This window comes from Ranitomeya imitator, chromosome 3 (assembly GCF_032444005.1).
Source record: "Ranitomeya imitator isolate aRanImi1 chromosome 3, aRanImi1.pri, whole genome shotgun sequence".
NCBI classification, from domain to species: Eukaryota; Metazoa; Chordata; class Amphibia; order Anura; family Dendrobatidae; genus Ranitomeya; species Ranitomeya imitator.
Window position 1 is genome coordinate 210,856,671 of NC_091284.1, and position 13,281 is coordinate 210,869,951.

Consider the following 13,281-nt stretch of genomic DNA (forward strand, 5'->3'; position numbering starts at 1 on the left):
ATGATGAGCTCAGAGTGATGGAAACACGGCAGTAACACTCACTATTGTAATAAACAGTCAGGAAAATGTGTTACCTCAGAAATCAGCAGCTGCGAGCTCCTGCTGTTTCGTCTGTGTACTTGCTTAACATAAGTGACTTATGCTTTCTCCCGTGGCCAGATGTGGTTTGAACAGACCATGTCGCTGCACAGTCAAACACAGCAATTACACAATACATAGCAGGGGCAAAATTATAAGATTATGTCAGCACAATAATTTTTTTTAACACATACAGTTGTAGAACTAACTGATTACAATGTTCTTTGTTCAGCGGACAATGCTAAGTTTTGTTCAGTTTTATATTTCATTTGGGTATGAAACTCGGTCAGCACTCTAGAGTTTGTGATACACATGTCAGTGATTGCCATCCTGTTCAGCTTATTAAAGAATAAAATGGAATAATAATATATTTTAGTATAACTTGCAATCCTTAAAGGGTTTGCCTCAAGATAATTGTTTAGGAGCACACAACTCCTTTTCCTACTGGCTTCCTTCTTGCCAGGGGGCAGTGTAGTCTTAGCTGATTGACACAATGGTCGTAAGCAAGCGTCAGGCTATTTTTTCCTCTGTAATATTCTATAATTCCTTTTGTTCAGGTCTAAAAGAAAATGTCTGGACCTTTCTGAATATTTCAATGTATGCTTTTTACTTGATTAAGATTTTAACTATTGCTACCGATTAGTAACATAGTAACATAGTAACATAGTTAGTAAGGCCGAAAAAAGACATTTGTCCATCCAGTTCAACCTATATTCCATCATAATAAATCCCCAGATCTACGTCCTTCTACAGAACCTAATTGTATGATATAGTAACATAGATTAGATAGATATGGATTATAATCTCCTTATTGCTCTAAATAATATCTTCTATGGCTTTAGGAAAGAATTGTGCAATGGCACGATCAAAGCAGTCGATACAGCGCAGAACTCCGTGACTTCAAAAACCAGGTCCTCAAGATGTTGGAGAACATAGAGAAGGAGAAGGATACAGTAAGGAATGAGATGGAAAACACAAATGTACGTGTTGACAGGCTCGAAAGAGAGGTAGACTACTTGGAGACTCAGAACCCCGCTCCATCTTGTGTAGAAATAGATGAAAAATTGACAGAGCTTCACCTTGAGAAAAAAAAGAAGAAAGAAAAATATGAAAAGCTAACAGGTAAGAGTTTTCCTTGCAGAATTTTGGTGCAATGTTTGTATATATTTACTGCAAAAAGGAAACCATGACCTTGAAAAAAGTGGCAATAGCTGCCCACTGATATCTAACCCGATCTTCATGGATATACCGTATATACTCGAGTATAAGCTGAGATTTTCAGCCCACTTTTTTGGGCTGAAAGTCCCCCTCTCGGCTTATACTCGAGTCATACCCAGGGTCGGCAGGGGAGGGGGAGCAGGGGCTGTCTAATTATACTAACCTGCTCCTGGCGCGGTCCTTGCAGGTCCCTGGCTTCCCCAGCGCCGGCAGCTTCTTCCTGTACTGAGCGGTCACATGGTACCGCTCATTACAGTAATGAATATGCGGCTCCACCTCCCAATAGAAGTGGAGCCGCATATTCATTACTGTAATGAGTGGTAACAGTGACCGCTCAGTACAGGATGAAGCTGCGGCGTCGGGGAAGCAGGGACTGCACAGCGCCAGGAGCAGGTGAGTATAACGGGGAGGGGGAGCGCTGCGCGATATTCACCTGCTCCCCGTTCCGGGTGCCGCTCTGTCTTCAGCAGTGATGCTCAGGTCAGAGGGCGCGGTGACCTGGATAGTGCGCACCCTCTGCCTGAACGTCAGTACTGAAGACGCTGAAGATGGAGTGTTGCCGGAACAAGGAGCAGGTGATTATTGAAAGTGCCGGGGGCCTGAGCGATGGAGAGGTGAGTATGTGATTTATTTTTTTATCGCAGCAACAGCAAATGGGGCAAGTGTCTGTATGGAGCATCTATGGGGCCATAACGTTTGTGCAGCACTATATGGGGCCATAACATTTGTGCAGCACTGTATGGGGCCATAACCTTTGTGCAGCACTATATGGGGCCATAACATTTGTGCAGCACTATATGGGGCCATAACGTTTGTGCAGCACTATATGGGGCAAGTGTTTGTATGGAGCATCTATGGGGCCATAACATTTATGCAGCACTATATGGGGCCATAAAGGTTGTGCAGCACTATATGGGGCAAGTGTCTGTATGGAGCATCTATGGGGCCATAACGTTTGTGCAGCACTATATGGGGCCATAACCTTTGTGCAGCACTAAATGGGGCAAGTGTCTGTATGGGGAATCTTATAGGGCCATAATCAACGTTTGTACAGCACTATGTGGGGCAAATATCTTTATGGAGCATCTTATGGGGCTATAATCAACATTTGTGCAGCATTGTATGGGGCAAATGTCTGTATGGAGCATCTTATGGGGTCATAATCAACATTCGTGCAGGATTATATGGGGCATATTTTAATATGGAGCATCTTATGGGGCCCATCATAAACTTTATGGAGCATTATATGGGGCTCCTGATTCAATATGGATATTCAAAAACACTTAACCTACTGATGTCTCAATTAATTTTACTTTTATTGGTATCTATTTTTACTTTTGACATTTACCGGTAGCTGCTGCATTTCCCACCCTAGGCTTATACTCGAGTCATTAAGTTTTCCCAGTTTTTTGTGGCAAAATTAGGGGGGTCGGCTTATACTCGGGTTAGCTTATACTCAAGTATATACGGTAATAGTAGTTATTTTTCACCTACTGTAAACATGCTCACGTGGCAATCAACCATACTTAACCCCTTAAGGACCAAGCCACTTTCTTGGTTAATGATCAGGCCTTAATTTTGAAATCTGACCACTGTCACCTTATGCGGTTATTACTCTGGAATGCTTCAACGGATCTCGGTGACTGTCAGACTGTTTTTTTCATGACATATTGTACTTTGCGATAGCTGTAAAAATTTATTTGATATGACTTGCATTTATTTGTGAAAAAATTGAATTCTGGCAAAAATTTGGAAAATTTCACAATTTTCGAATTTTTTATTTTTATCCCCCTAAATCAAAGCGTTATGTCACAAAATAGTTAATAAATAACATTTCCCGCATGTCTACTTTACATCAGCACAACTTTTGAAACATAATTTTTTTAATTAGGAAGCTATAAGGGGGCGTGTCCACTGTCCAGATTACATCCAGATTAGCTGCGGATTTAACGCTGCATACAACCGCAGCTTTCAACCCGCAGCGTCCAGATGTTACAGCATAGTGGAGGACATTTTATGAAATCCCATCTCCACTATGCATGCGAACACGCATCTGGCGGCCCTGCGTTTCCAGACATGCGGTGCGTCTTTTTAGAACACAGCACGTCTGTTTACCTTGTGGCGATGCTCCGTCGCCGCAAGGTAAAGAACAGGGCCCTATGTATAGGGTGCGGAGATTCCGGATGTGTGCAATGAACACATCCGGAATCACCGAGTGTACCGAAGTTGGGCGGAACGGGTTTTCCGCTCCGTCCAAAGCGCCGTGAATCTGGACAGTGGACATGCACCCTTAGGGTTAAAAGTTAACCAGCAATTTCTCATTTTTCCAACAAAATTTACAAAACCATTTTTTTAGGGACCACCTCATATTTGAAGTGACTTTGGGGGCCTATATGACAGAAAATACACAGAAATTACATTCTAAAAACTGAACCCCTCAAGGTGTTCAAAACCACATTCAAGAAGTTTATTAACCCTTCTGGTGCTTCACAAGAACTGAAGCAATGTGGAAGGAAAAATTGAACATTTAACTTTTTTTGCAAAAATTTTACTTCGGGCACAATTTTTTTATTTTCTCAGGGTATCAGGAGAAAATGAACCACAATCTTTGTTGTGCAATTTCTCCTGAGCATGCCGATACCCCATGTGTGGAGGAAGACCACTCTTTAGGTGCATGGCAGGGCTCAGAAGGGATAGAGCACCACATGAGGTTTTGAACGTAAAATTGTCTGGAATCGAGAGAGGACGCCATGTCGCATTTGGAGAGCCCCTATTGTGCCTAGACAGTGGAACCCCCCAACAAGTAACCCCATTTTGGAAACTAGACCCCTCAAGGGACTCATCTAGATGTTTGATGAGCACCTTCAACCCCTGGACAGTACTACTTAGTCATATGGAAAGTCTCGGTAGGGATGGAGTACTATTTGCCTTTAAGAGCGCAGATTTTCCTAGAATAGTTTGTGGACTCCATATACAGAGCCCATAAGTGCTAGAAAGCAGAATCCCCCTCAAGTAATCCCATTTTGGAAATTATACCCCTGCCAAATGTGAAAGCTAAAGGTGATTTATGCACACTGGGGCTCAGAAGGAAGGGGAGCATTTGGATTTGGTAGCGCAGAATTTATTTTTGGGGGCAATGACCCATTTTGTTTTTCCATAGCCTTTGTGCTACCAGTAATGTGGAAGTCCCCTATATTTCCATTAACAGATGACGGACCTGAGTGAGGGCTTGCTTTTTTGTGGATTGAGTTGAAACTTTTATTGGATAAATTTTTCACAACATTTGGGATAACATTTATCTGGCGCTCTACGCTGAGCACTTACTTTGGGCTTTCCATCTAAATCTTCGAGTGACATGACAGATGAAACCCCTGAGGTATCCATTCACTATAATAAGGCAGCAGAGTTACTCTGGACTTCATCTGGCCTCTGTTCAGCATTGTCCTTCCTTTCAGAGGTGCATGCACAAAACTATGGTGGACCGCGTTTTCATGCCCGCCTAAAAAAAAGACAGACACTGCCGGATCCTTTGGCGTTCACAGTGCCTCCATCTGCCTCATTATAGGGAATCTTCCACCGGGGATTCTGTCATTGGACGTTAAGGGGTTAATTCACAGTTAGTGATGAGCGAGTATACTCCTTGCTTGGGTTTTCCCGAGCATGCTCGGGTGGGCTCCGAGTATTTGTGAGTGCTTGGAGATTTAGATTTTGTCAAGGAAGACACCGCTGCATGATTTATGGCTGCCAGCCAGCCTGAGTACATGTGGGGGTTGCCTGGTTGCTAGGGAATCCCCACATATGTTCAAGCTGTCTTGCAGCTGCAAATCATGCAGCTGCGTCAATAAAAACTAAATCTACGAGCATTCACAAATACTCGGAGACCACTCGAGCATGTTCTGGAAAACCCGACCAATGAGTATAATCGCTCATCACTATTCACAGTCACTTCAATTTGTGAAGAGTCTCCTAATTTCCAAATACCAATGATACTATGCCGAATTTTGCTATTAATTTGTATTTTTTAACACTCTGGTCCCTAGACTTCAAAGTATTTGTACAAGAAATCTGACATAAGGGACTTTAAAAAGTCATAATAATTTAGCATAATGCTAAGTTCCGCAACTATTTTGTAACTTTTGACATTTTTACAGCAGTTTCAGCCACTCTGCCAAAATGGGCAGAGTTAATGTGGGACAAGAGGCTGGCAATGCAAGCTCCTTTAATTGATGAGCTGTGATATGTCTTATGCCACAAATCTTACTCCCGTCACACACTGGAGAAAGATTTGTAGTGAGACATGCAGAGGTGCACGTCACTTTTGTAACACACCTGAGTTATTAAAAAGAGGTCATATATATATAGTGGTGCTCAAAAGTTTACATACCCCGGCAGAATTTTTTCTTACTGACCTTTTTTCAGAGAATATGAATGATAACACCAAAACCTTTTCTCCACTCATGGTTAGTGGTTGGGTGAAGCCATTTATTGTTAAACTACTGTGTTTTCTCTTTTTAAATCATAATGACAACCCAAAGCATCCAAATGACCCTGATCAAAAGTTCACATACCCCATTTCTTAATACTGTGTATTGCCACCTCTAACATCAATGACAGCTTGTTGTCTTTTGTGGTAGTTGTGGAAGAGGTTCTTTATTTTCTCAGATGGTAAAGCTGCCTACTCTTCTTGGCAAAAAGCCACCAGTTACTGTAAATTCCTGGATGGTTTAGCATGAACTGCATGCTTGAGATCTCCCCAGAGTGGATCAATGATATGGAGGTCAAGAGAGATGGCCACTCAAGAACCTTCACTTTCTTCTGCTGTAGCCAATGACAGGTCAACTTGGCCTTGTGTTTTAACGTCCAAGTATGTCACATGCGCAACTTCCAGGCTGATGAATGCAAATTTGCCTCCAGTATTTGCTGATAATGTGCTGCATTCATCTTTGGCTAATTTTCTTGTGCCTTTGTAGCTCACACATCCCCAAAATCAACAATCTACCTCCATTCTTTACAGTAAGAATGGTGTTCCTTTCATCATAGGCCTTGTTGACTTCTCTCCAAATGTAAAGTTTATGGTTATGGCCAAAAGGTTCAATTTTGGTCTCATCACTCCAAATTACCTTGTTCCAGAAGGCTTAAAGGGCCACTGTCACCCCCTCCAGCCGTTATAAACTAAAAGAGCCACCTTGTGCAGCAGTAATGCTGCATTCTAACAAGGTGGCTCTTTTAGTTTTTGGTGCATGTATTCCCCAAATAAAGCGTTTTATTACTTCTCCAAAATACCTGTCTTTATCCAGGGAGGCAGGTCCTCACCCCTCTGCTTGAAACAGCACACTGCCGTCACTCAAATATTCAGGGGCTCCGGGCGCCGCCCCCTCCGCGCTGTTTTCGCACCCTCCGCGCTGTGTACTACTGTGTGGAGCAGGCGCAAAGAGCTCTGGCCGTCTGACGTCACAGCCAGGCTTGCAGACTGCACGTGTGCGGACAGTGTGGCCACCCACCTTGGGAATCCCAGCCCCGCAGTGTGTTATGCATTATGCACAGTGCTGGGCTGGGATTCATAGGCAGGGCGGCCGCACAGGCGCAGTCTGCAAGCCTGGCTGTGACGTCAGACGGCCAGAGCTCACTGCGCCTGCCCCACACAGTACTACACAGCGCAGGCGCCGGATTTCAAGCGAAAACAGCACGGAGGGGGTGGCACCCGGAGTCCCTGAATATTTGAGTGACGGCAGTGTGGCATTTCAAGCAGGGGGGTGAGGACCTGCCTCCCTGGATAAAGACAGGTATTTTGGAGAAGTAATAAAACGCTTTATTTTGGGAATACATGCACCAAAAACTAAAAGAGCCACCTTGTTAGAGTGCAGCATTACTGCTGCACAAGGTGGCTCTTTTAGTTTATAACGGCTGGAGGGGGTGACAGTGGCCCTTTAAGGCTTGTTTCTGTGCTGTTTTGCATATTGTAGGCAAGATACTTTGTGGCATTTGCACAGTAATGGCTTTCTTCTGGCGACTCGACCATGCAGCCCATTTTTTCTTCATATGCCTTTTTATTGTGCATCTTGAAACCACACCGCTAGTTTTCAGAGAGTATTGTATTTCAGCTGATGGTATTTGTTGGTTTTTCTTTGCATCCCGAACAATTTTCCTGGCAGTTGTGGAGAACATTTTTGTTGGTCTACCTGATCATGGTTTTGTTTTTACAGAGGCCCTCATTTTCCATTTGTTAATCACACACTGCTGACAGGCATGATCAATTCCTTGAATATCTTTTTGTATCCCTTTCCCATTTTATACAGTTCAACTACCTTTTCCCGTGACAATTCTTTTGCTTTCCCCATGACTTACAATCGAGAAACATCAGTGGCTGGATGAAAGATGCAAGAGTCTGTCTGGATTTCCAGAAACTCACTCAGCTTTTATGCACACACACTGATTACAAGCAAACAGGTCACAGGTGAGAATATTACCTTTAGTAGCCATTCATTTGTGTCAACTTCTGTGCATGTTATCAGGCCAAAATAACCAGGGTATGTGAACTTTTGATCAGGGTCCTTTGGATATTTTGGGCTGTCATTATGATTTAAAAAGAGAAAAACAGTAGTTTGACAATAAATGGATTCACCCAACCACTAATCATGAGTGGAGAAAAAGTTTTGGTGAAATCATTCATATTCTCTGAAAAAAAGGCCAAGAAAGCAAAAATTCTGCCAAGGGTATGTAGACTTTTGAGCACAATTGTATAATAAATATAATATACTGTACTTGTGTTTGCAAATGTATTATATACTATATATGTGCCACCCAAACCAAACCCATACCCTTGAGCAAGGGAGGAATGAGGGTAAGGAACAAAAAAAAAGAGCTGCATCATTCATGCAAATAACTTAACTTCCCTTCCTCTTTTGCAAATGATTTTTATTTTTGAAGTGTTTAGTTGGAAACGTGTGTTGTTTTTTTTTATAGGGATGCATATAGCTAGAATTTACAGGATAAAACATGAGACATTTTATAACGTAGCATAGACAGTAGAGATGAGCAATTCGATTTGCGCTGCCCTGATACCAGTCTGTCACAATGCATGCAATGACATTGCGTGAGGCCTAGTGACTAGTCCTTACGTGATATCCTCTTATTGCTGGGCCTAGCAAGCTTCAGAGGCACCGAAGATTTCAATCTGGAAACGTTTGAAAAATGAAGAATAGCTGCCATGAAGAACCAGAATGGACTCGGGGCCAGCGCAACACACGTAAAATTGTTCATCTTTAATGGACAAGATGAGGCAGTTAAAAAAACACCTTACCTATGGATAATCTGCAGTGTAGCGATAGAAAACTATTGAAAAATTTCATGGTCCCCTTTCTCTCGCTGTAGATGGTTCCTCAAAAGATAACCGTTGATGGAAACTGAGACATGTAGCTAACCACAACTAATCTGAAACAGAACACTCTGCCACACTAGTGTTTCTGTGTAAGAAAGTTGCAATGGCAGATGTACCCTGAATACATGAATAATCTATAGCACAGATACTGCTACTAATGCACAAAAATATGCAAAGATTATCAAAAAGTGGCTTCTCGGCTACCAGTTTGGGATCACTTAGAAACGAGTTTATTAAAAAGAATGACTTGGTATGCAATGTGTACAATATTCTTGGAACTCTTCTAAGGCTATTTAAGGTACCAAGGACCTATCTTACATGGCCTTTGTCAGTAGGATCAACCTCCAAAGCCATCTATATGGGCATGTAGGTCATAAGAGGCTGAAAAAAATGATACATTGTTCTGTAATCTATTGTACATTTCCATGATCAGGAAAACGCTGTGTTCTAATCATGCAGGTAATTCCTCATGTGTTGACTGAACAATGCTGAGTTATCGCATCCATTACATTTCTATTGTGGAGATTTCTGTGGTGTAAACTACTGTCTCCACAACAGAAATTAACATGCTGCGGCTGGTAAACGCAGGTGAGTTTACGCAGCATCAAATAGATGCACAGTGGGCATGGGATTTCTATAAATCCCATCCACTGTGCTTGTAAACTAGAACGCTGCTATTCTTGATTGTGGGCACGTATCCTTTTTTCAAGAGAAATCCAAGTTTTCTTATATGTAGATGAGCTGTTCAGGTCTATGGGCTGGAAACTGATCTGTATGAAAATCTGTCTCCAGAGACTATTTTACATGAATGGCCGTTCTCTGCTCTCCTGATCTCACCGCAGAGCTGTGTGTGATAATGACACCTCTGCAGGTTCCTCTCAATGCTTCAGCTTCCATCTCATATGCAGCTAGTGTTGCAAAACAGCAGAGCTGTGAGAGCTGCAGCTGCTAACGTGATTGTTATGAGACAAGTTCAGTTCTGCTGTTTTGCGTTAGTTACGCGTTTCACCCTAGTAATTCCCCCTTTCATATAAAATAATCTCTGGAGGCAGATTTTCAGGGAGACCAATGACCGGCCCATGGTCCTGAGCAGCTCATTTGGAAATAAGAAAAACATGGATTTTTCTAGAATAAGATATCATATCACATATATCATGGTATCATTTTATTCAGCTTCCTATAAACTACATGCCCATATAGACGGTTTAGGAGGATTGATCCTACTGACAGATTCCCTTTAAAGGGGTGGTATGTTTTTAAACCCAAACAACTTAGCTTTATTACACAATACCCTACACTACTCTCTATCCTGGTAATCCCTAAATGTGTTCTTTTTCTGCACTTCCCGTGACTTTCTTGTGAGAGCAGTCTCAAATGAGACATTACAAAAGGCTGGTGCTGCACTTACTTCTTGGCAGCGTCTATCACCCCTCCTGGAACAAAACATCATCAGGGGGCCACACTGTAATTACCTACTACAGTTTCTTGCCTCACTGCCCTCGGAAAACATCACAGGAAGTGCAATAACATATTTAGGGATTACAAGATAGGGAAAAGTGTAGGGCAGGGGTGTCAAACTGCATTCCTCGAGGGCTGCAAACAGGTCATGTTTTCAGGATTTCCTTGTACTGCACAGGTGATAATTTAATCACCAACTCATTATTTGTGTAGGTGATTAAATTATCACCTGTGCAGTACAAGGAAATCCTGAAAACATGACCTGTTTGCAGCCCTCGAGGAATGCAGTTTTATAACAAAGGTAATTACAAAAGTGACTAGGGTGTAAAAATGGAAATTTAGAAAGGACATTTTAGCTTCTAGGCCCCAGTGATTCGCAGGCTGCCCTGCATGGTGAGTGGTGATACTAGTCTGGTGAGCAGTAACTGTACCCACTCCCTGCACCAGCGGCTGAAAGAAGAAAAATATTTTACTTTCTCCATGTAGCCACTGTCCTAGTAAGCCTGCCAGGAAAGATTTGAATACTATTTACCTGCAGATTACCAATAGCGTTTCTCGAGGTGACAGGTTGCCTTAAGAACCACTGGGTGCACTACCTGCATGTGGTAGAAACAAAGAGTACACTTATATGAATTCACCTATGGCTATTACTGCATGTGTACTGTAAATTCACAGGGGTTAGTGGAACCTACCTCTCATGTTATAATAGGTTGTCCAAAGGCTGAGGTTGCAGAGACTGAGGAAGCAGATGTGATGCAGAGTCCTCCCATCATCCGGAAGTCATGTAAGTGGGTTCCATTAACCCCATTTCACTTTTTTTGTAAAATTTCCTTTACAATTTGTTCATATTTTGGTTTTATGCAGTTTAAATGCAATCACATTGATATGCATTGCAATAGCAAAATTCCATTGACCTGTTGGTAAATATTATATATTGACATAAAAAATTGATATTGATAGAAATATCATGGATTGATCTGTCAATCACTGAAAACTCTGCACTGCTGTACATCTGTCCTATGGACAGCATAATGTAGAGGAGGAGATGCTGAGCTGATTGATATATAAATTTGTGGGGAAAAAAATCAGTATAACTTTTATTCACTGAAGATCCTGGTGCTTTTATGCCTTTGAGTCCAGTGGGCGGTCCTACTAATGATTGACAGCTATATCTACATGCATAGTCATACAGAGAAGACTGTCAATCATTGAATACGCTTGCAGAGAAAAGCGATGTCCCTGCATGTGACAGGGGCTCATTGTATTTTCGCTGCTCCCGTGAGTATTCAGTTCTCTTTTTTTTTTAAATCTGCCCTATGGTTCCAGGAATATGGGCCTTTTACTTGGCGCTAAACTCACAGCCTATATGTACGCCCCCGGGGATTTGGTAGAGCCACTCCTCATTGTAAAGATCAGAAAAAGTAGCACTAAATGAAAAATGGCGATACCTCTGGAACCATACGGCAAATTCACAGAAAAACCAGAATACTCACGGAAGCAGTGAGAATAAAGTAAGAACAAAGCCGGTCACTTTTGACCTGGTGTCAGGTGCTTTCGAAGTCTCAATAATGTACCGTAATTAATATTTATTCTTAAATCTATATGTTTTCAGTATGTAAAATCTGAAGCAATTTGGCATTTTGCCTAGACTAAAATATCCTACGGTTTTATTTGCAAAGCTCAAATGCAGATTCCATGGTTACAGACTACAACCTCGCTGTGTAGTCTGATCTTGCAGGAATTCTTGGTGACTAATGTTTTTTTTTTGCTGATTTTACTTGATAAACTTGCTTGTTTTGTTGTCGTTTTTGTTTTTACTCCTATAACCTCTTTACTTATGTAGATTGCAGTGACACTATTTCTCAAGTGAATGCCATGAAAATACTCAAGCGATTTGGGGGCAGCGCTGGCCTCTGGACAAAGGACCCAGTTGGAAATTCCGAGAAGGTCTATGTCTTTGATGGAGCAGGCAATGACACTGTGTTTGTATTTTCCCGCATGAAGGAATTCACTCTTACATCGTCAACACGTAAAGTCCCTCGGATCAAGCTACCTTATCCGTGGATTGGTACAGGACACATTGTTTATGGGGGAAATTTGTACTATATACGGCAAGATGAGGAATTCCAGGTTATAAAATTCAACCTGACTGCCAGAACGGTGGTTGACAGCGCCGTCCTGCCCATTGAAGATCAAGTGCCAGTATACGGACTGTCCAAATTTAACTACATAGATATAGTGGCCGATGAAGAAGGTCTCTGGGTCATCTACGCCACCAAAGAGAATGAAAAGAACATCTGCTTAGCCAAACTAGATCCAGCCAACCTTGGCATTGAGCAGATGTGGGATACTCCATGCCCAATAGAAAATGCAGAAAGTGCTTTTGTGGTGTGCGGCACTCTATATGTAGTATACAACACTAAGCTCCCGAGCCGCTCTCGTATTCAGTGTGTCTTTGACGTCAGTGGCACCATATCCAGTGAAAATGTTCCAATTGTTTACTTTCCCAAACGGCATGGATCTCATTCCAGCATGAAATACAACCCCAAGGAAAAACAAATCTATGCTTGGGATGAAGGATATCAAATCTTATATAAACTCAACATGAAGCCTAGGGATGAACTGTATTAGAGTTGACAGTCATCATGATTTCATGTATCAATTTTCATATTAAAGGAATCGTTATAATTTGGGTCTTTCACATAATACTCTTCTCCTTGGCGTTGCAGCACCTCACTGAGGAAAAGTTCACTTTCTTCCTGACGTCTCATTTGTTTTCTTGCCTGCTTATTCTAACAGTATAATTTCAATTCATACATGCTGAAACGGAATCAGTCACCACTTCTCCTATCTCAGTGTAATAGTCGTATATTTTAATCTAAAAAATTGAGTTATCTAAAATAATGTAGATCCAGTGTTCAATATCAGTGGTGATTGTTCTGTATGTCGCCATAGAGTATTGTCTGACTGTTTTGCAATGAGTTCCAGGTAGAGGTTAGCAGATCATTTGAAAAATTAATTTTGCCAAGTTTGGCAAATGTTCACCTCTAATTTGATTTGCATCGAATACATAAAGATATTTTTTTCTATTCCTAGGAGGAAAGAGTTGTGCACTCTGACCTCCTATCCCTACATTGTATAAGAATAAA

General features: G+C 41.8%; 1 protein-coding gene across 2 annotated transcripts in view; it reads left to right on the forward strand.

Annotated features, from left to right (window-relative positions):
- The window catches only part of OLFML3 (olfactomedin like 3), a 47,539-nt gene extending 34,719 nt beyond the window's left edge, over positions 1–12,820 (forward strand). The window contains exons 2-4 of one of the 2 annotated variants that reach the window (XM_069761775.1): positions 921–1,200; positions 10,842–10,916; positions 11,976–12,820. In XM_069761775.1, the coding sequence (XP_069617876.1) occupies positions 921–1,200; positions 10,842–10,916; positions 11,976–12,763 (1,143 nt within the window). In that variant the 3' untranslated portion in view covers positions 12,764–12,820. The remainder of the gene's footprint in view (positions 1–920; positions 1,201–10,841; positions 10,917–11,975) is intronic. The other variant, XM_069761776.1, reaches the window with a different exon arrangement.
- The last annotated feature ends 461 nt before the right edge of the window (positions 12,821–13,281 follow it).